The sequence below is a fragment of the Barbus barbus genome (assembly GCF_936440315.1).
Source record: "Barbus barbus genome assembly, chromosome: 24".
Lineage (NCBI taxonomy): Eukaryota > Metazoa > Chordata > Actinopteri > Cypriniformes > Cyprinidae > Barbus > Barbus barbus.
Genome location: NC_136752.1, coordinates 28,873,873 through 28,896,980, shown reverse-complemented (window position 1 = coordinate 28,896,980; position 23,108 = coordinate 28,873,873). Strand labels below are relative to the sequence as shown.

The 23,108-nt window shown below is 35.2% G+C and overlaps 2 protein-coding genes across 5 annotated transcripts; both read right to left on the bottom strand.

Moving 5' to 3' along the window:
* Positions 1-570: 570 nt before the first annotated feature.
* On the bottom strand, positions 571-14,057 carry eef1db (eukaryotic translation elongation factor 1 delta b (guanine nucleotide exchange protein)). Of its 3 annotated transcripts, XM_079376482.1 has the most exons (8): positions 13,950-14,014; positions 9,135-9,249; positions 8,754-8,825; positions 7,709-7,780; positions 5,152-5,236; positions 3,904-4,208; positions 1,621-1,815; positions 1,426-1,540 (listed from the first exon to the last, which is right to left on the bottom strand). In XM_079376482.1, the coding sequence occupies exons 2-8, from the start codon at positions 9,246-9,248 to the stop codon at positions 1,502-1,504; spliced, it is 882 nt and encodes a 293-aa protein (XP_079232608.1). In that variant the 5' UTR covers position 9,249; positions 13,950-14,014; the 3' UTR covers positions 1,426-1,501. The 3 variants fall into 3 exon arrangements, with proteins under 3 accessions (XP_079232607.1, XP_079232608.1, XP_079232606.1); XM_079376481.1 differs by lacking the exon at positions 7,709-7,780 and having other exon boundaries at positions 571-1,540; positions 13,950-14,057; XM_079376480.1 differs by lacking the exons at positions 7,709-7,780; positions 13,950-14,014 and adding an exon at positions 10,754-11,743.
* Positions 14,058-14,541: 484 nt separating this feature from the next.
* On the bottom strand, positions 14,542-21,963 carry pycr3 (pyrroline-5-carboxylate reductase 3). Of its 2 annotated transcripts, none has more exons than XM_079376483.1 (7): positions 21,858-21,963; positions 21,696-21,774; positions 21,133-21,197; positions 20,275-20,454; positions 18,233-18,445; positions 16,317-16,409; positions 14,542-15,511 (listed from the first exon to the last, which is right to left on the bottom strand). In XM_079376483.1, exons 1-7 carry the CDS (start codon positions 21,924-21,926, stop codon positions 15,329-15,331), a joined length of 882 nt encoding a protein of 293 aa, XP_079232609.1. In that variant the 5' UTR covers positions 21,927-21,963; the 3' UTR covers positions 14,542-15,328. The 2 variants fall into 2 exon arrangements, with proteins under 2 accessions (XP_079232609.1, XP_079232610.1); XM_079376484.1 differs by having other exon boundaries at positions 14,560-15,511; positions 21,696-21,779; positions 21,858-21,955.
* Between the last annotated feature and the right edge of the window lie 1,145 nt (positions 21,964-23,108).

Genomic DNA, 23,108 nt, shown 5'->3' with positions numbered 1-23,108 from the left:
TAAACATTAACACCGCTGTCTTAAGGCACAAAAACGCAATGCAATTTTTTTTAATGACGTAGTTAAAAGATTTTATTGATTCGTTCATTTGAATCGAATAGACGAGAATCGAGACTCTTGACGAGTGAAATTGATTCCACATCCTGCGGGTTAACTCTTTCCTGGCTATTCATGGACAAAATTGGTACAACATAAAAAGAAAGAAAGAAAAATAATCCCAAATCCAAAAATTCTTTCTACCACTTATATGTAAATACAATGAAAGAAATGTTATTTAAATTGCTATCTACGTATTTGAGTATATACTGTATCTAAACATATACCGCTGTCAAACGATTAATCACATCTAAAATAAGTTTTTGTTTACTGTACTGTGTATATTTATTACGTATATATAAATACACACACATACAGTATATATTTAGAAAATATCTACATGTATATATTTATATTCATATAATTAAATTGATATATTTCATATTATAAACAACATATTTTTCTTAAATATATACATGCAGGTGTCTATTTATATATACGTAATAAATATACACAGTATACACACACATATATTATGTAAACAAATACTTTTATTTTGGATGCGATTAATCATTTGACGGCACTACTAAACATCTAACCATTAAATATATATCTGAATATCTATCCATCAAATATTTGATTATTTATCCATCTGAGTATTTATCTGTCAAATATCTACTTCTTAATATCCATCTACATGAAGAGCTTCTGTCGGAAGGAAACAGATTCATTTCCAAGCAGCTATAACAAATTCTGTATTAAAATTTGACAAGGAGCATGCAAATATCTAAACTACATATCCACAGCGGTTCTGCCACCGGTGCGGCTCGCCAAAAACACCAGCAATGGATCACAAACACACAAAAGTGCTCTTTTTAAACAGTGCATCATGCATGTGACCCTGGACCACAAAACCAGTCATAATGGTCCATTTTCTAATTCTTTTTTAAATGTATACCTCATACGGGAGCTGAATAAATAAGCTTTCCATTGATGTATGGTTTGTTATGATAGGACAATATTTGGCTGAGATACAACTATTTATAAATCTGGAATCTGAGGGAGCAAAAAAATCTAAATATTGTGAAAATCTCCTTTAAAGTTGTTCAAATGAAGTTCTTAGCAATGCATATTACTAATCAAAAATTAAGTTTTTATATATTTACTGTAGGAAGTTTATAAAATATCTTTATGGAACATGATCTTTACTTAATATCCTAATGATTTTTGGCATAAAAGAAAAATCGATAAATTTTACCCAAACAATGTATTGTTGGCTATTGCTACAAATATACCTGTGCTGCTCATGACTGCTTTTGTGCTCCAGGGTCACATACTGTATATGTTTAAAGAGATGTGGTGAATATTAAAGACAGAGACCAAGAAAAACACATTTGAGCTCTTTTATTAACTGATATTCATCCAGCAGCAGTAGTATGTGAGTGTTTATGTGTGTGTGTGTGTGTTAGATCTTGTTGAACGCCGCAACATCCACACTCTGAACCTGCAACACAGAACAAACACGTCAAGCTTTACATGTTCACTTGAAGACTAAAGCACACAGTTTATAGAGACGTTACTCACGTAGTCCTCAAACTTGGTGATCTCCTCCTCCAGGAAGTCTGTTCCCACCTTGTCGTCCTCCACCACACAGTTGATCTGCAGTTTCTTGATGCCGTAACCCACAGGAACCAGTTTGGAGGCTCCCCACAGCAGCCCATCCACCTGCACCGACCGCACACACTCCTCCAGCTTCGCCATGTCCGTCTCGTCGTCCCACTGTAAACACCAGGAAAAAACAGATTAATGACCTTTAGAAGCCTGCCCAGAAAGATCGAGGGCATTTTAAAAGATTTTAAGGTAATTCAGTCTATTTGACAAATGGATAGACTGTCATGTGGTTGCTAGGGTATTACAAATGGATGCCAAGCGGTTGCTAGAGTGTTCTTTGCGATTCCAAAGGTGCTGTTAGGATGTTCTGGGTGGTTGCTAGGTTGTTCTAAATGGTTGCTAGGCAACTGCTAAGGTGTTCTGAGTGTTAGGGCATTGCTAGGAGTTTTGGGTGGTTGCTAGATGGTCGCCAGGATATTATGGATGTCGCTAGGGAATTGCTAGGGTGTTCTGGGTGGTTGTTAGGGCACTGCTAGGGGTCTTGGTTGGTTGCTAGGGTATTCGGGAAGGTGTTTTATGTGGTTGCTATGTGTTATTGGGTTGTTCTGGGTAGTTGCTAGGGGGGTTCTGATGGTTGCTATGGTGCTCTAGATGAATGTTAGGCAGTTTCTAGGTGGTTGCTAGGTTAGTTGAAGTAAAGTAATTGAAATAAAGCTGAAGACAAATATTAAATAAAAAACTACATTTAAAGCATTTTAGAAATAGTGAAGTGACATTCAGCCAAGTAGGGTGACCCATACTCGGAATTCATGCTCTGCATTTAACCCATCCAACGTGCACACACACAGCAGTGAACACACACACACACACCGTGAACACACACCCGGAGCAGTGGGCAGCCATGCTGCGGCGCCCGGGGAGCAGTTGGGGGTTCGGTGCCTTGCTCAAGGGCACCTCAGTCGTGGTATTGAGGGTGGAGAGAGCGCTGTACATTCACTCCCCCCACCTACAATCCCTGCCGGCCGGAGACTCGAACCCACAACCTTTGGATTACGAGTACGACTCTCTAACCATTAGGCCACGACTTCCCCCCCAAATTTAGCTTATTTTAGAAATAAGCTAAAATTTAAGTAAAAATAAAGTCTTTAAAAATTACTAAGAACTAAATCTGAAAAAAGATAAAACTAAAACTAAAAATTTAAATTTAAAATACAAAAATAAAAAAGTGAATTGAAAATATTAATAAATGCTAAATAATATTAAGAAATACCAAACTATTGGTGCTGAAATAACACTGATTGCTTTAGTTGCTAGGTGTTAGTGTTATCTGTTAGGTTGTTTCTATGTGGTTACTAAGGTGTTCCAGGTAGCTGTTAGGTTGTTTCTATGTGGTTGCTAGGGTGTTCCAGGTAGCTGTTAGGTTGTTTCTATGTGGTTGCTAGGGTGTTACAGTTATCTGTTAGGTTGTTTCTATGTGGTTACTAAGGTGTTCCAGGTAGCTGTTAGGTTGTTTCTATGTGGTTGCTAGGGTGTTCCAGGTAGCTGTTAGGTTGTTTCTATGTGGTTGCTAGGGTGTTCCAGGTAGCTGTTAGGTTGTTTCTATGTGGTTACTAAGGTGTTCCAGGTAGCTGTTAGGTTGTTTCTATGTGGTTACTAAGGTGTTCCAGGTAGCTGTTAGGTTGTTTCTATGTGGTTGCTATGCGGTTGCTAGGGTGTTCAAGGTAGCGGTTAAGTTGTTTCTATGTGGTTGCTAAGCGGTTGCTAGGGTGTTCCAGGTAGCTGTTAGGTTGTTTCTATGTGGTTGCTAAGCAGTTGCTAGGGCATTCCTGGTAACTGTTAGGTTGTTTTTATGTGGTTGCTAAGGTGTTCCAGGTAGTTGGTAGGTTGTTTCTATGTGGTCGCTATGCAGTTACTAAGGTATTCCAGGTAGCTGTTAGGTTGTTCCTATGCGGTTGCTAAGCGGTTGCTAGGGTGTTCCAGGAAGCTTTTAGGTTGTTTCTATGTGGTTGCTAGGGTGTTCCAGGTAGCTGTTAGGTTCTTTCTATGTGGTTGCTAAGGTGTTCCAGGTAGCTGTTAGTTTGTTTCTAAGGGGTGGCTAAGCGGTTGCTAGGGTGTTCCAGGTAACTGTTAGGTTGTTTCCATGTGGTTGCTATGCAGTTACTAGCGTATTCAGGATGGTTGCCTGTTTGTTTGGGGAAAAAGCCAATTCAACAAACAAAACAAATAAAACGTGAAATCCCCGCTGCAGACACTTACCGGTTTGACGTCTAACAGGATGGATGATTTAGCGATGAGGGTGGGTTTTTTGGCCTTTTTGGTGGCGTATTCCTGCAGTCGCTGTTCTTTCAGTCTCTCGGCCTCCTCATCCACCTCTTCATCGCTGCCGAACAGATCGATGTCGTCCTCATCCTCGTCTTCCTCCTCCTGTTTCGCCGGAGCGGGCGGGGCTTTCTGAGGAGCGGCGGGACCGGTGCCGTTAACGGCCGGCGCTGTCGCCCGCTTCTCCAGCGCTGACACGCGACTCTCCATCTTACTAAGAGCAGAACGCAGCTCCTGCACCACTGAGAAACACAACCAGAGCAATTAAGGAAGCGATTGCAGAAGATTAGGGAAGATGTAAATAAATGACAGCTCATATGCAAATATTATGACTTCGCTGCTGTTCAGTTTGAATAATGAATATGCTATATTAGTTGTCCACCTCCAGATGTCCAATATTATGTTTTATTTTATATGAGGTTTGCTACAACTAAATCCAAAGCATGGGATTAAGAGAGATAAAGACAGAATAGATATTAAAAAAAACTACAGTAGTAATAACAAAAAAACCTACAACAGTATATGAAAAATACAGGAAAACATTAGTAAAACTAAAATTAAATTGGAAATTGAAAATAAAATTATTAAAAACAATACAAACTATAAAAGTATAGAAATAAACTATAATGGTAATAGTAAAAAACAATAATAAAAAGCATATAAAAGCACAGTAAAATTACTAAAAAATAAACTAATTGAAATGAAAATAAAAGCTAATTTAAAACATGAATAAAAACAACATATACAATATACATAAAAACAATAATAGTAATAATAAAAATGTAAAATAGTATATAATAGCACAGTAAAATGACTAAATATTAAACAAATTAAAATGAAAAAAAAAAATAATAAAAGCCAATTCAAAATACTAACAAAACCTACAATAGTACATAAACATTACACTGCATGCAAACATTTAAGATGTTATTTAATTTTAAAAATATGCATAATTTATTTTTATTTACAAATTGGATTAGTACTGTCCAGGTAAAGTGAATAGTTTTCTAGTCTTTTGAGGCTAATGAATGCTTCTTTTATTAACGTTGTTCATTCATTCTTTCTCAAAATGACCAAAAGAATCATAAATGGAATCAGAATGCGAATTACGAGTGTTAAATTCCTTCTGATTTTCCATCCTGACGCAAATGCAAACGCAAAGCTATGAGAATCTGTTAAACACACCTTTGTGTAGACCCTGGTTCTCCAGCTCCAGGTCCTTCATGCGTGCCGCGAGCTCCCCGTAATCAGCAGCGCTGCCTCCGCCGCTCTAAACACACACACACACACACACACACACACCAGAGTTCCCATCAGCCCCTGCTCTGATACAGAACCGCCCAGTGAGAGAATCAAGTCTACTTACAGCTACATACTACACACACTAACCAAACACACAACTACAGTCTGTTACTACACGAACTGCTACACTATTTTAATGTACCACACGACACAGCATAGATTTCACTATTTTGTCAGAACATGCAATGTTTAGACATGTTTTGGTTTTATATTTGAAGTTGGTTCAGTAAGTTTAATTTGTTTCTGTGAATCACTTTAAAATGCCTCCATGATTCAAAACTGCTTCAAAAAATTCAGTAATTAATTTGCACCCTAAATCAAATGTTTAGAATCAAAATATTTGTTTAGAACTATGTACTGGTATATTGATGCATGAATTCCCAAATCGTTTTGTCAGCCCAGGTCATTTGAGCTCAAAAATGTACTCTCTCACATTTTCCAATAAATCCCTAAAAGTTTCAATCATTTTTCAACACTTTCGCATGTTCGTGGTTCTCTGATGTTGTTTATTGGTCACATGACATGCAGTTAAACTAATTCAACATTTTAGCAATTTTTTGGTGTTTTATTTTGATTAATTTTAAATTGTATTTATTTTGATTTGACATTTTTTATGATTTAAGTAATTATTAGGTAAAAAAAATATTTCTTATATATATATATATATATATATATATATATGTTTTATTTTGATAATATTAAAATAAAAAATTTATTTTGATTTTTTTATTATATATATATATATATATATATATATATATATATATATATATATATATATGTTTTATTTTGATAATATTAAAATAAAAACAATTTATTTCGATTTTTTTTATTATATATATATATATATATATATATATATATATATATATATATATATATATATATATATATGTTTTATTTTGATAATATTAAAATAAAAACAATTTATTTTGATTTTTTTTATTATATATATATATATATATATATATATATATATGTTTTATTTTGATAATATTAAAATAAAAACAATTTATTTCGATTTTTTTTATTATATATATATATATATATATATATATATATATATATATATATGTTTTATTTTGATAATATTAAAATAAAAACAATTTATTTCGATTTTTTTTATTATATATATATATATATATATATATATATATATATATATATATATATATATATATATATATGTTTTATTTTGATAATATTAAAATAAAAACAATTTATTTCGATTTTTTATTTAGGATTAAATTATTAGTTTTTCATTAACTTACAATCTCCAGTTTAGAACTTTGTATTGGTGTGTGTATACATTAAAAAGTAAAAATAAATAAATAAAAATAAATTTTTAATTTGTACATTTAAAAAACAGAAAATAAATTCAGTGGGAATACATAAATATAGTACAGTCTGTAATATCATACAAACCAGGGTTATTAGAGTTAAAATATGAAGGTAATTTGATGCCATAAAGATTTGCATGCACAGGGTAAGATTTGTGGGAGTGTACATAAGACTGTAAGCATGAGTCAAAACGGATTGACTGCGTAGAACCAATCTGTATGTGTAAAAAGACTGACTCTCAAATGTCTAAATGACTTGTTGTGTATGTAGGGCAAAAAGTTCCCGAAATAATCCGATGTGCTCCGTCTTTCTTTTATCTGCGCTCACAGTTTTGGCCCGATTCTCTCACTAACTGAGTTTTGCCAGCGTGAGGGGGAGGGCGGGGCCACCTTCTCTTTGTAACCAATCAAATGAGGCTCTCGCTGGCTCTCCATTTACGCTTATCTGATTGGTTGAAATAAACACATCATACAGCAAGACATTTATCTTCATTTAGTTCGGGAACATTCTTGATACAGATTGGTTCTACGCAGTCAATCCGTTTTGCAGTTCTTTAAACTGTTGTTCTCGCTTGCAAATCACTGTTCGCAGGCTTGCAGTGCTTTTGACCGTATTTTGCTGAAAATGCCGTGCCAAAAGTGTAAGCAAATCTTTATGGCATCAAATTACCTTCATATTGAAATGAAACCATAAAAATGTGTTACTCATTAGCTGTTAAACAGTTACTGAAATAAAATACTTATATATATTTGTTTTTCAGCAAACATTTATCAGTTTACCGTGTACTAAAATGTTGTATGAAATAAAAATAAATAAAAAACCTAATAAAAATAATAATAAACTAAAATATATATATTTTTTAAGAATTAAAAATATTTTAAAAAACTATTATAGTATTGGAAAGACACTGATACAAACCTGACAACAAAGATGCAAGTGTTTGCTCTCGTTTATGGTCTCGTTTCACAGCAGAAAAAATAACAATTGCATGCATCACAGCTTCTGAAATTTTCTACAACAACATGCATGCATGCACACGCATCACGCGCTGGCCGACTCAGGCGTGAGCTGCTTTAGTGTGTGTCACACACACACTTACAGGAGACGAGCGGTGGGAGGGGTTTGATATTTTAGGGGCGGAGCCTCTACTTGGCTGCAAGGTTGTCTTCAGCTACAGGAGAGATCATTTATGAGGAAAGTGCAGATAAAGGAAGAGAACAGATGATTTAGGAGATAGAAGCTGGGCTCTGTTCTAAAACCTAGGGAGCTGCCTATATTGACAGCATATCAGAGACACACTCACAACACTCTCTGCCTATGTAGGCAGCAGACAGCAAGACAACTCGCTAGGTTTTAAGAACAAGAGTAGGGCTGCACGATTAATTAAAATAAAAACACTAATAAACTGGCTGGAGTTAAGAAAATAAAAGCATTATGTGCTTCCTGTGTTTTTCTGCCAAAATAAAAGCTTGAAAACATATGAAAATAAAAAAATAAATAAAAAATTTAAGACAGGCAACAGCTGCTGTACAGTAAAATAAAATTATTATTAATCTAATTATTATTTTTATTATGTTTTCTTAAATGCTCAATTTTTAGTGAATTACAATAGTTGTATTTCTTATTTTAATATTTTTATTTAGTAATAACAAAAACACCAATAATAACAATAAGAATAATACTTACGGATATGTAATCAGAAATGTTTTGGGAAAATTGTGCATATTTATATTTTAATATTTTTATTTAATAACGACCGATAACAACATTTATTACTATATTTCTAGACCCATTTTTTCCATTGCAATTTTACAGTTGTACTGTAAAATAAAATTATCATCACTATATCATTTTTCTTAACTATTCATTTTTATTTTAGAGTGAAATAATATTTTTTAAACATATTTTTAATTTTGTAACAACCACAACATTACTACTATACAGTCATACTGATATATAATAAAATAAAATGCTCATATTGTACAAACCCTTCAAACCTGCAGCTTTTCAAAAAATAAAAATAAAATCATAATAGATAAATAAATAACACCGCAATCCGATTTTGTCCCAGGAATCGTGCAGGCCTAGAAGAGAGCTAGATTGCACCGTTCAAAGAGCAGTGGTAGGGTTTTTGCTGGACTCACCCCAGCCAGAGATTTCTGGATGTTTTCTCGAGCTCTTGCGATGTCCTGAAGGATGCTGTTAGCTCCAGTGTCCTGAGACGAGAGACAGAGACTAACCTCAGTGTGTGTGCTGGTAAAAAACCTGTGTTTCTGCAGCTTTAAACAATGAAATATCGCTAGTAATGGTGAGGGCATGGGTTCAGATCCCTGGGACTTTGGGAATGTATACACTGAATGCATACGTAAGTCTCTTTGGATAAAAGCATCTACCAAATGCATGAAATTAAGTAAATGTACATTTAGAATGAACCTATTGATCTTTCAAAAATACCACGTGGAACAGTAGTATTAGCACACATGCTGTAAATACTAATGCAATAATTCAAGTGATATATTTATTACTTGTTTGGGCTGCGCGGGTCCGTTCCTCCGCTCATAAAATTGCCGTTCCGCTTCATCGTAACGTGGCTTATCGAACCAGATCCTCTCCTGCGCCAAACACTCTGCTGCAGTCATCCTGCAAAACACACACGAGACCTGTAACAACCTCACTAAACAAACACCTTCAGTGAACTGATAAAGGACTGGATGTGATTTGCTATCTGTTGGCTTTGATGAAAATTAAAGGATGTTTCAGAATAAACTACGGTGCACAGCGGTGTTGGGGAGTGAATTTGCATGCTAATGGTTATTATTATATTTAAATAAAGCTAAAACAAACAACAAACAAATGGTTAGTTGAAACAAAATGTACTTTTTTTTTTTATTTTAGTACTTTTAGTAATTTTATTTTAGTTATTTGCCAAGGCAACATTTCTTTCATTACGTTTAAATTGGTGTACTAAAATATATATTTTTTTAAACAAATAACAAAAAAAAAAAAAAGATATATATATATATATATATATATATATATATATATATATATATATATATATATAGACATATAAAAACCCCTCCAAAAAATTAATAAAAATTACTAATAATTTCAAATTTTTTTTTTTTTTTTTTTTGGCCAAAATAATGGTTTATAATTTAAAATTAATTGTTCATCATTAAAATTAATTATCATTATTATATTATTTTACAATGAAATAATACTTTTAATATTTGTATTTACCAAAAACATTAGTAATTATTTGCATTGTTAATTTTAATCATTCATTTTTATTTCAGATACTTGCTAAAACAACATTGCTCATTTAATTTTAGTTTCAAATGTTAAACCATTGAGCTTTTATTTTGATGTATTTTTAATTTTTAGTCATTTTGTTGTTGTTTTTTTGTCTTTTTAATTGGTTTTATTTTTCTTCAATAAAACCAATTAAAAAAACACAACAAAATTACTAAAAATGAAAAATACATCAAAATAAAAGCTCAATGGTTTAACATTTGAAAATGAAAATAAATAAATTGAAAATTAATAAAAGCTATAGTAGTATCTCAGTGATACTAAAATAACACTGCTAAGTTACTCCCCAAAACTGGTGCATGGACATAATACTACAAATAATACGCATGTTAATGCAACCATGCAAAAATAACAAACAACAAAAATGACATCGACCAAACAAATGAAGAAACCCAAATGATACAAAATGACTCTTCCAAGCCAACACAACGGATAAACACAGCAAGAATGAACTGTAAAAAGAAACCAAAGAAAAACTAAAAAGAACGGCATGATGCGCGATGACATGAAGATGGCGCACAAAAGAAATAGAAAAGTTTGTTAATAGTTTACATGTGAATGCAATGAATGAGACTGACGGTTACCTGAGAGTAAAATGCCATTTTAAAGTGATATTTCACCAATTCTGTCATTAACTTTATGTCGTTCCAAACTCGCATGACTTTTCGCCATGAAACGCTTAAAACTGCGATTCGTAGGAGGTTCAAGAAACAAAAGTAATGCAGGTTTGGAGCAACAGGACTGTTAAAATGACGTTAATTTGATGGTGAACTAACTAATTGACTACAGTGTGTGAGGAAAGTGTATTTTCTCAAGTATCGAGCCATACTTCTGCTTCTGGCTAGAATGGTTTATAGATGTTTTGACGGATCTCGTCGCAGCTTCTTCATAGAAACGAGTCTCCGCCTCCGCATAGCGACCGCGATCTAGCCACACCCTCTCGCTGTCGGCATGCAGGAAATAGCAGTGTGCCGCTCCCTGATTGGTGGTGATGTCGTCGGATTCCCGCTGATTGTAAACCACAGGCTTTTTTTGCGCGTTATTTCGCCGTTTGGAGTTGGACTCGTCGCTGCTGGTTTCAGAGTTTCTCGGTGGAGAGCTTCGGCCATACAGGTTCTGATAGAAAGTCGTCTCGGCTTTATCAAAAAGAGGCTTCTGTAGCCACACCCCCATTGGAGGCGGTGGCAAGGAAGGGAGGCCGTTGATTGGTCTGGAAGCCGGTGTGGGCGGAGTCGGGGTTTGTGATTGGTAGCCCTCGTCGCAGCTGGCGGGCTGCAGTTGGAGAGATCTCGGTTGGTTGGGAACACGGCCCACAAACTTGCTCTCAGCTTGGTCAAAGTTGGGTTTATTCACCCACACTGTTTGAACGACATGATGACAAGCCTCTTGCTCTCCATGCTGGCAGGTTTCTTGCTTGTTTCTTGCGGAGGAACTCGCAGGAGCAGTCGTGCCGTTTTGCTGCTGCAATAGTCGTACGTAGTAAAGACTCTCGGCTCTTTCGTACGCGACACGGTCGAACCACACCATCGAACACTCTGACCTCAAACCCTCCAGCGTCGCGCTGGACAAACATCCCTCGCCGCCTGCGGTGGATCGGTCCGGCTGCCGTTCAGAAGAACTGGACTGATTCGAAGAAGAATTCCTATGGCTTCTGTTGCGCATTTTCTTGTGTCCAGAAATACAGAGGTAGAAGAGGATTGATAAATAAACGAAAAAGAGGAAAGGGAGAATGACAGGGAACTGGAGAATTAGTCACACAGCAGTAGGATAACATTAAACATGAAGTGTGTAAACTGTTTAAACAATTATTCGTTTAAGCGCAAATTACGGCAAGTTAGCGATTTACATTGACGCGGCAACTTAAAGGGACAGTTCACCCAAAAATTAAAAATCTATCATTTACTCACCCTCAAGTAGATCAAAACCTGTATGAATTTCTTTGTTCTGCCAAACACAAAGGAAGATATTTTGAAAAAGTCTGTAAAAAAAATACTATGGAAGTCAATGGTGCCCCAGAACTGCTCTGTTTCCCACATTCTTCAGAATATCTTCCTTTGTGTTCATCAGAACAAACACATTCATACAGGTTTGGATCTATTTGAGGGTGAGTAGATGATGACAGAAGTTTCATTTTTGGATGAACTGTCCCTTTAAAAGTGGGGCAAGGTGTTGAAAAACAAAGTATATTTTAAGATGCAGTACTGAAGATGGATTCATTACAAACAAAATAAAAATGATTGCTGCTTTTATGGATATAGACGATGAATTTAGACTTTTCAGAGAGCTTTTTAGCGTACTATTTTCATAGTCCAAAGCATACTGTTAGCATTTAACAAAAATCGAAATAGCTTAATAAAACGGGTATTTGTATTATTTCCGTCATCTAATAAAAATATTAAAAATGTTTTTAGAGCTGATAAAAATGTAAAAAACCTGTAACTTGAATGCAATGTAAGTCGCTTTGGATAAAAGCGTCTGCTAAATGCATAAATTTAATGTAATTGAAGCTTTTTTTTCACAATCCAGACTTTCTCCTCACATGCGCAAGTTATAAACTCAAAATTTTTAAAGAATTTTTTCTTCAGAATTAATTTTACATCTCGCAATTAATAACTTCTAAGAAGTCTGAACTATGAGATAAAAAGTTGCAATTACTTTCTTATATTTTTATTCTGTGGTGGACATTGAGAAACCTGTTTGGAGACAATCATTATTCGACTTAATTGTGCATTTTAGCTGTTCATTTACATGCCAATGGCATTTTGTGGAGCTGAAATCACAAACCTTTGCAATATGGGAGCTTTCGAAAACTACATCGTTTTTGTTTCCATGTAAACGCAAATTTGTGAAAACGACAATGTTTCTTTACAAAGTGACATGTCTAACTACTGGCCTGGTATACGTAATACAATGTTTTTAATCATTTAGGTGGATCCATGGGAACAGGGGTCATTTTGACAGTGTTGTTGTCTGTAAGCAAAACTTTTCAAAAATGCAAAAGGAAAAACTTTCACGTTTTTAGTGCATCGTTGCCATGTAAAAGTACCCTCAGTTCAGTAAAAATGAACACACTTCAGCTTTAAAGACACACACAAAACATTCTATGGTTGCATTAGATTTAAGCATGAAATACATTGCACTTTACAATGACCAATAAAAAAGCACAAACTGAAAGTGTGATGGAGAAAAGAAAGGACAATCAAATTCAGAATAAACAAAAGACATGAACACCTTCAGAAAACACGAAAAGCGATCAAATAAACACGTTCTTCTCATCCAAACGAAGGCAAGCAATAAACCATAAAGTGCAATTAAGAGGACTTCACTCATCCCATATGAAGTACTGTGGTGAAAACATGGTAAAGTGATGGTATCTGATAGTAATACTATTGATTACCATAGTATATGTCCAAAAATATGGTATTGTCATGTGCACAATAGTACTATTTTGTTAGTCTAACATGATTAATGTCACTTAACTTACATGATCATTCACCAATCAGGCCAATGTGACTGAAAATAACTCATTATTATGAATATTACTTTTATTATCACTTTAAGAGGATAGTTTCTAGTGACCATGACTGTCAAGCAGATGTGAAATTATGAGTAAAAGGTGTATTTAAAGCCTCATTGTGTTGATTCAGAAAAGAAACAGGCGTTATATAGAGATCATAAATCAATATAAATCTCCAGTTTATCACAAAATCATCCAGAATGCGCTATTATTGATGATAATCTGGACTTCCTGCACATGGAGGTGTCAGGCCCATCACTGGATATTTATACAAATGAATCGTATTTTCATTATGACAGTGACTGTAATAAAAGCATGAGCTTTCTGTCATGTATTTATTATTCATATATTAATAAATAAACATACGAAAGACGTCTAACCGGTTTTTGAGCACGATAAACACCCCGTAGATTTACAACATAGTGTTATGTATTCATTTAAACCAGGAAAAACAATAAATAAGCATGAGCGACTGTAAAACAGCTCATTTTTCCACACAAATACTCACTTTAAGTGTTTTAGCTCGCGTTGAATGAATCGCTGCTGCTCGCCGCGCGTTCACGGAACAGAAGGAGCGAGCGAGAGCCGCGCGAACCATTCCGGCTCACGCGCGGGGGAGACCACTTCCTCAAAACCGCCACAAAGCCACCAAACATTACCCTGATGCGGCTTACATTTTTGTTTTAGACATACATATAGACATAACACACAACTGTGCCATAGAAGAGTGCGTTAAGTGATATTTTGTCATCACATTTTTTTCAACATGGTACATTCTGTCACTGTTTCCCAGCGCGACTGCGCATGTGACGTCATCAAATGATGGGAAAGGCCTGTCTATTCTTTTGTGGAAACGAGAGTGAAATTACTATAGATGTAGCATATGGTGTGAATTGAGATATTGCTGTTTTAATATTAAATTAAACTGTAATTGTATTCTTAAAGACGTTTTATACAAACAAAACTACGTGTGGATCACTGATGTGAAATTATTTTGTGGCTACATTTTAATATCCATACTTTAAAACATACTTAGATCTGATGTTTTATAGCCATGCATATTACATTATATAATAAATACACACACTTTTTATTCTTTTGTCCGTTTTATTTATTTTGACCTTTTATGGAAACTACTGGTGCTGAAAATACTTTGGAAGATAGAAATAGCTTATTATTCTATAATAAATTCTTCAAATGCAAACTTTATATCTTTCATGTATCCTTCATTTTTTTATTGTAGTACAGCTCAAATCAGAAGCTTGAGAAACACAGTATTGAAACATCTAAAGGTTTAAGGAACAACAATGCACTTATTGTATTGTTGTGAAAATTAATTTGTAGTTATTTTTATTTTTGTTTCTCAAAAATGTTTTTACTACTTGCAGTGTGCGCAGTGACATTAAATGAGGCTTTTAAAAAATAAGCAATTTATTATTAATTTATTCACATTCTTTAAATCTGTGTCTGGACAAAATAAACCATAAATCATGTGCAGAAAATAAACTGAATACATCTAGCACATTCTTACTGTGTAAAAAGGTCCCCATTTCAGAGTTGCATTGGTTTCTGAATCCCAGTGGTTTGTCAAGTACTGTAAAAACCATACAGACTTGTATCTTATTAACAGCTAACATGGGTTTCATTGCCTGTATGCATATTATTCCCTTAGAATACACAAGAAATTCTCATCTTTAGATGAGTTCATTCATTTGTACTTTAAGAAGCACCTTTCAATCAGTTATCAAGGCCTTGGTAATCAACATTCAGAAACACAGACTACTGGATATGCTTGGAGCATAAAGTAAGACTTTAAGGTGTTAATCGTCCCTCCTGTAACCTGATTTAAATTCAGGTATCATAACGTCTCTACATGAGATTCCCACTCTACTTCTTTCCAAGTTCTCTGGCTCTTTCGGTCGCCGCCTCTACGGCTCCCATCGTAGCCGCTCTGAATCCTCCCTTCTCCAGCGCGTGGATCCCGTGAATCGTGGTCCCTCCCGGTGTGCAAACCTCGGCCTTCAGCTCCGCCGGGAACTTCCCAGAATCACGCAGTAACACACCAGCGCCCTAAAACACACCAGATTTCAGCATATTCTGTCAATCTGCAGTTATAGCTTATTATGAGTTATAATGGTAAGCATTGGTATTCAACACAGCTACTGCAAAAGTTTTGTAAAAAGCGATCAAACAAACATTTCTTTATTTTCTCTTTAATTTATGGGACATGTAAGTTTATTAATAACTCCAAACCAATATTTGGAATGAAAGAAAATAGTTCCTAATAGTGACAGCTTTATTTTATGCCAATATGACACATTGTTAAAATTCTATTAATCTTAATTACAACAAAATGACAAAAACACAAAAATCTGTAGAAATGGTAATCATTTGGTTGCACACAATAAAAAAACACTCATCATGTCATATTTAGTTCATGTGACATGCCAAGCTTATATAATATTTGATCAATTTGCAAAAAAACAAATCTAGGTTTTAAACAAATAAAATTTTGGTTGCAAAAATGGAGATAAAAACTATATAAACTTCATATAAAATAAAATCTCATCATGATGTGTTTGGTTTGACATGCTATGGCTGACAATCAATATTTGATTAATTTGCAAAAAAACTGCAAACAAATCTGGTTTTAAACTGCAGGGTAATAGTTTCAGTTGCAAAAAACAATCACAAATGATGGGAGTTTTAAACTGTAGACGTGGTGACAAAAAAAAAATCTCATTGTTAAATATTTCATTTGAGATGCTAGGGTGGCAGATCAGCATTTTCTGGAGGTTAAGCACCTTCATGAAGATTAAAGAGTAATTCTTCATGTCTTGTAGTTTTGAGAAGCGTTTAATGAGCAAGCACTTACCAGTATCGTCTGTGCTGCGATACGTCGAGCCAGAGCGCTGGGCATCCCCATTTTAACAGCGCCGTCCGCCAGAGCCTCCGCAAACACATACACCTATACGAGACGAGACATGTTACCACTAAACAAACACTGGTACCTGTTCATCTACGAGCTGCTCTCAGTCCCAGACTATAGATATAGTTTTGGAGTTTTTCTGAAAATGTATAATTTTATCATTTTTAAATAAAAACCAGTGTTGGGGAAAGTTACTTTTAAGAATAGTGCATTACAATATTGCGTTACTCCCCCCCCAAAAAAAGTAACTAATAAAGTTAGTTGCTTTTTATGGAAAGTAATGCATTACGTTACTTTTTTCAAATCTGGGCAGGGCTTGCTTGTTTTATGGGGCAGTCGTGGCCTAATGGATAGAGAGTTGGACTTGTAACCTGAAGGTCATGGGTTTGAGTCTCGGGTCTGGCAGGGATTGTAGGTGGGGGGAGTGAATAACCAGCACTCTCTCCACCCTCAATACTACGACTGAGGTGAGACCCTTGAGCAAGGCACCGAACCCCACTGCTCCGGGTGTGTGTTCACTACTGAGTGAACACTTGGATGGGTTAAATGCAGAGCACAAATTCAGAGTATGGGTCACCATACTTGGCCACACACCACTTCCCTTTCCCTTGATATATAAAAAAAGTTATTTTACAAAAAAGCCCTTTTCACAACAAAAGTGAAATGAATACAGGAGTCAGGTGTCTGAATCAGGCTAAAGGAAATGTAAATTCCCATTTGTACAGCAGAGGGCGCAGCTAAAACAAACTGCATGAAGAATATGACGCAGGAGAAGAAAGTTCAACACTATTCAGCAGCAATAACAAAAAAGAAACACAAATGTGTCGTTTTTGCTTAGTTTGGTTGAATTGGATCATCGAAGGTCAGTAGCAAAGCTATTGGTTAATAAAATGGGAGTAAAGGCATAAATGATATTCGTCTTATTTAACATTTAATTATTGCACAGTTTGGCTCAAAGATTTGGTATTCTTTCTAAAACTTGAAATAATTAAGTACAATATCAGAGGTAGGGGGAATCTTTTTTTTGAAAAATGGCAACAATTTATCACATTCTTTAATGATTTACAAATCTTAGACGTGGATTGAGTGGAGATATATGTATACCCCTTATTGTATCATTATGTTTTTCTTAATTATGCCATGTGTGTGTACGTATAAGTGTATATGCATATATGTTTTTTTTTTCTCCAGTTGTTATTGTGTACTAATTGGGGATTGTTTGTTAGGGCTGGGTAAGATTATGTACGGCGGGTGGGGGTGATATAAAATGCAATTTGCAACAATAAAAATTCTATGATAAATAAAAAAAAAAACATTTAATTATTGCAAGTTTGTATAATATTCAGAGTTTGCATTAGACGTTTTTTTTCATTTTGAGGAATACTGAATGTGTTTTAGTGCAGGTGAGATGACTAAATGCATGTTCATATTTAGTCTAGGACTACAGTAAGATCATGTTCACACAACGCTCTGCCCTTACTCCTGATTTCTCTCAACACAAGAGCTGTCAGTCAATACATGGGTAACTGGCATTTCTTATTTGAAAAAGTAACTCATATTTCCATCTCAATTAAAAAGTAATGTGTTACTTTACTAGTTACTTCAAAGTAATCTGACTTGCATTACTTGCAATGCGTTACCCCAACACTGATAAAAACTAAGTGTAAAGTATTTAATATTTTATTTGCATTGTTACATTATTACTCAATAGTTCTACACCATTAGATTTAAATGCATTCATTCAGATTTATTTACTTTAATAATTTATTTACAGTTCATCTAAATTTTTCCAGCCTTCAGTTTGTGTAATTTTGCATACTTCATTTATGTAATGTGTGTAATTTATAGAAACTATGACTCACGAATGCAACGCCGCTGCCACTCAAGCCCACGTGAGCGTCGATCCAGGGTTCAGGCCCCGCCTCCACCAACCCACAAGGACCAAGGAGGGTCTTCAGGAGAGACTCCTCCTCCTGTCCCGCACACGAGCCGCAGGCGAGGAGCAGAGCCCCTTCCAGGAGCATGCAGGGGAGATTCGGCATTATACGAATCACACGTGTCCCAGCAGGCAACAGCTATGAAAACAGACAGCAATGGAAACTGATATTTGACATGAACAAAAAAAATTGACAATCGAACTCAGGTGACAGCGAGCACAGTTGCGCTATATGTCAGCAAACTAACCACGCGGCTATCGGTGCCCGAAAAAAAATTCAGCCATAATTTTGATCATTGAGATATAGTTTTGGACTAAGATTGGTGTAATGATATACAGGTACCCAGCAAACACAGAACGTTCCCCTAACATATATGGGTCCTTTTTAGGGGGGAATCAAATAATAAGCTCTTTTAAGGTTTTATTTTTTTTGCAAACATAAAATAAAAGTTCTCAGAATGCTGCAGGGTGATTATTTTTAAATAACCTAAAATGAACTTCAAACACACCCAAATTGTTACATGTGACCCTGGAGCACAAAAGTATAAGTAGCACAGGTATATCTGTAGCAATAGCCCACAATATATTAAATGGGTGAAAAGTATGGATTTTTCTTGGTCACACTTTATATTAAGTGGCATTAACTACTATGTACTTGAATCAAAAAATAAGTACAATGTATTTATTGTATTGCAAAACACTTTTGCTGCTGTTGAGGTGGGATACGGGTAAGGTTAGGGACAGGTTTGGTGGTATGGGTAGATGTAAGGGTGGGTTAAGGTGTAAGGCAGGGATGGGAAACTTCGGTCCTGGAGGGCCGGTGTCCTGCAGAGTTTAGCTCCAACCCTAATCAAACACCTGAAGAAGCTAATCAAGGTCTTCAAGATCACTAGAAAGTTACAAGCAGCTGTGTTTGTTTAGGGTTGGAGCTAAATTCTGCAGGACACCGGCCCTCCAGGACCGAAGTTTCCTATCCCTGGTGTAAGGGATGGGTCAACAGAGTAATTATAAATGTAATTACAGATGTAACTACATATAGGTATTTTTTTTAAATAAGTACAATGTAAAAACATTTATGTACACAATAACTGCATTGTATCAAATGATTAATTTAAATGCAAGTACATAGTAGTTAACGCCACTTTGAATGTAGTTTAATACAGTATTTATTTATTTAAATTAGACCAAAACGCGTTATAATGATCAGATAAATAAAACTTTACGGCTTTAATATTAAGCCTGGGTTAAGAATAGCTTGAAAAGCACAGAAATCATAAACTGCGCACCTCTTTTCTGATCTGCACGAGCTTTCTCTTGTCCAATTTAAAAAATAACAGTCATCTCGTTTATCGATCTCTTTATTAAATAATCGCTTATAATTCATATAGATCTGAGAGCAAATATGATCTCGGAGAGATCGCGCCCATGTTGCTAATCGAGAAGGTTTTGTTTACCGACCGAAACTATTAACTTAGAGGTTAGAAATAAATGCACTGATAACATAACGTTACTTTAAGTCAAATAATGATTAAAAAATAAATGTATATGAATAAATTTCATATTTATAAACCAGTCATTGTTATTTGATGCTGAAAAAATTTAAACTTACCCCTTAAATTAATGAACAAATTTATCTTATTTAATCTGATGGTTGCTGTGTTCATTATTATATATTACTTAAACAATAAATAAAAACAAAACCGGGTTGTTACAAGTCTATGTAATACAGTTTTATGATTGTTTATGATAAAAGTACAAATATCTAAGAAACGAGATGAACTAACGATAAAGGATACGGCAGCTTTAGTCATGTTAGGGGAACGTTAGAATAACATTAGGGGAGATATTAGAATAATATTCCATAAACCAAACAACAACAACAACAAAAAACCTGGCAAAAGCTAACTTTCTGGGAATGTTCTGGGAAATCATACATTGTTAGCTGGGTCAATCCGGATAAATCCTCACCTCCTCCAGTGTTTCTAGAGTGATTCCGGCTGCCATGGAAACGATGACATGTTCCTGAGTGACATTCCCGGAGATTCCATTCAGCACATTTGGGATGAGGTGAGGTTTGACGGCCAGGAAGACCAACCGAGAGCGATCGACAACCTCATCATTCGAGTGAGTGACACAAACCCCTCTCTCCTGTCAGAACATTCACACAAACCTGAGTTAAGGCCAGTGGTCTCAAACTCAATTCCTGGAGGGCCACAGCTCTGCAGAGTTTAGCTCCAAATCACACCTGCTTGGAAGTTTCCAGTGACCCTGAAGAGAGAGCTTGATTCGCTGGATCAGGTGTGTTTGATTAGGGTTGGAGCTAAACTGTGCAGAGCTGTGGCCTTCCAGACCAATGGGTTAAGCTGTCGCCATCTAGTCCAGATCTCACGCTGGGAATAAAGGAGAAACTCTATCACTACAACTAAATTAATTCAGGTGTGTATCTACTTAAAAAGCAAGTGAATTTCAATAAGAAACATTATGGCCATATTTCACCCCAAAATCAAGAGAAAAAGAGCTCATTACCCTGTCAATCTTCAAGCAACAACTGAAAACTCATCTCTTTAGACACTACTTGACTTCATCCTAAACTTATTTTATCTTTCTCTTTATTTATTCCTTGTAAGTCGCTTTGGATAAAAGCGTCTGCAGAATGACTAAATGTAAATGTACTCTGTTACTTTCTGTTATATTTTATTATTATCTTAACTGTAAAATAATGTGAATTTTCAAGTATCCTGAAAATTCTATGAAAATAGGCCTTATGCTAAATATCCTTTTTATGGAACTGCATAGTTCAATTGTTAATAAAGTCACATGTCGTACCTGAAAGCGAGGAAGGTTGTTTGTGGATGGAGCGCTAATAATTATATTACTGGGTGGAACCTTCCCTATAACACAAAAAAAGTGTCAGTAAGAAGCACAGAAACTGTAATTTTCATGCATATATATATATATATATATATATATATATATATATATATATATATATATATATATGTGTGTGTGTGTGTGTGTGTGTGTGTGTGTGAATATATATATATATATCAGAGTTTGTTGATGAGTTTTTGGCTCAAGGTCTGCATATAAAGTCAGTGTTCAGTGTTCAGCTGGGATCAGGACTTGTCTTTCTGCAGACCAGTCAAGTTCTTCCACACTGACTCAATCAATCATGTCTTTTTGAACCGTGTCTTATACACAGAGACACTGTCATGTTAGAATAGAAAAGGGTTCTGTCCAAACTGTTGCTGTAACATTAGAAGCACACAATTCCCTAGAATATCATTATATGCTTAAACATTAAGATAGAAATGACTAAAGTAGTCAAACATGTTCATTAGAAGGGGGTGCCAATACTTTTGGCAATATAGTGTATCTCACAAACGCACCCGAGGAGATGATGCCCTGAGCTATTCCAAACGCCATGTTTCCAGCTCCGATGAACCCGATCTTCAGCTGAGACACATCCTGAACTCAAAGCACACATTACTCCACTTTAATAAAGATGTTATGTGCTGCTGCTGACAGCATACAGTCACAGAGTTACTCACAGCCTGAAGCGCCGGAGAGATGCTGGATTTGACTGAACTCATTGCAGCTTCAGCAGCGTCGTGTCGCATGGAGAACACCTTCTTCTTTACTCATATATACCAAAATATAATATAAATACACTGACACCTGCTGGACTGGATCCATGGATTCCTAACATCATACAGAAATCAGTAGCAAAACAACATTTGGACACACTTGTTTGCTCTAAAAACTAAAATTCGTTTTCTAGACATTACCAGTCAGGGTAACACATTGCAATCCAACAACACCCCACAGATAGGAGGACTAAGCATGCATGTCTGGGAACAAGTTCATTCACTGGCATCTGGACTGCATGGATCTCACTTTAACTCATGCAAGTTCTCTTAGTACTTTGTTTTATTTCTTAAACTATTTTGTTTCTTCATTTGCCTCCATGAATGGAAAATGTACTGTATCTCTTAGGGTCTAAACAAGAACACGGGGCATATCACTTTTTTTCAGAAGCATGGATGGATTAGATTAGTTGCTGACTTGGATAATTGTTTGCCATTTTAACTGGCCCTCTTCGTTTAGGAGTCACACTTGCCTTCTTCGCGGTCAAAAGTGACCGAAGCCTTGAAATTTTACTTTTTTTTTTTTTTCAGGAAAATCAATGTAATATATTTTTGTTCAATAATATTTTGTTATTATTATTTATGATTTTGAGGGAATTTTATGATACTGTGCAATATTTATACAATTTTAAAGAGCTATTTTCTCCATTAGAATTCATATGTATTTTTTACATTTTCAAATTTCTTTATTTTTTTTACTATTTTTTTTAATAAATGCAATATTTCACATTAAAATAGAGTGAAGGCATTTAAAAAAAAAATTTGAAGTGAGAATTGGGCCATCTGAAGGCATTAAAAAATAAAAACTTATGTAATGTTGTAATGTTGTACGCAACTGTAATGTTGCGTAACCTTCTTGTATTAGCACCTATATAGATATATACAGAGGCTTTTGGATTCCTGTTGTTTATTAGACATTGTTTAATTTTTTTTAGGTTTTGCATTTAGATATATATCTAGACATTCTAAAAGATTAGATGAGGTGAGGCACAAGCCACGGAGGGACCAGCTCTGCAGTCACCAACCCTAAAATTGTCTTACCAGCTAATTTCTCTGTGTGTGTGTGTGTGTGTGTGTGTGTGTGTGTGTGTGTGTGTGTGTGTGCGCATGTGTGGGTGTCTATTTTGCACTCCTGATATTCTAAACAGTCACCCC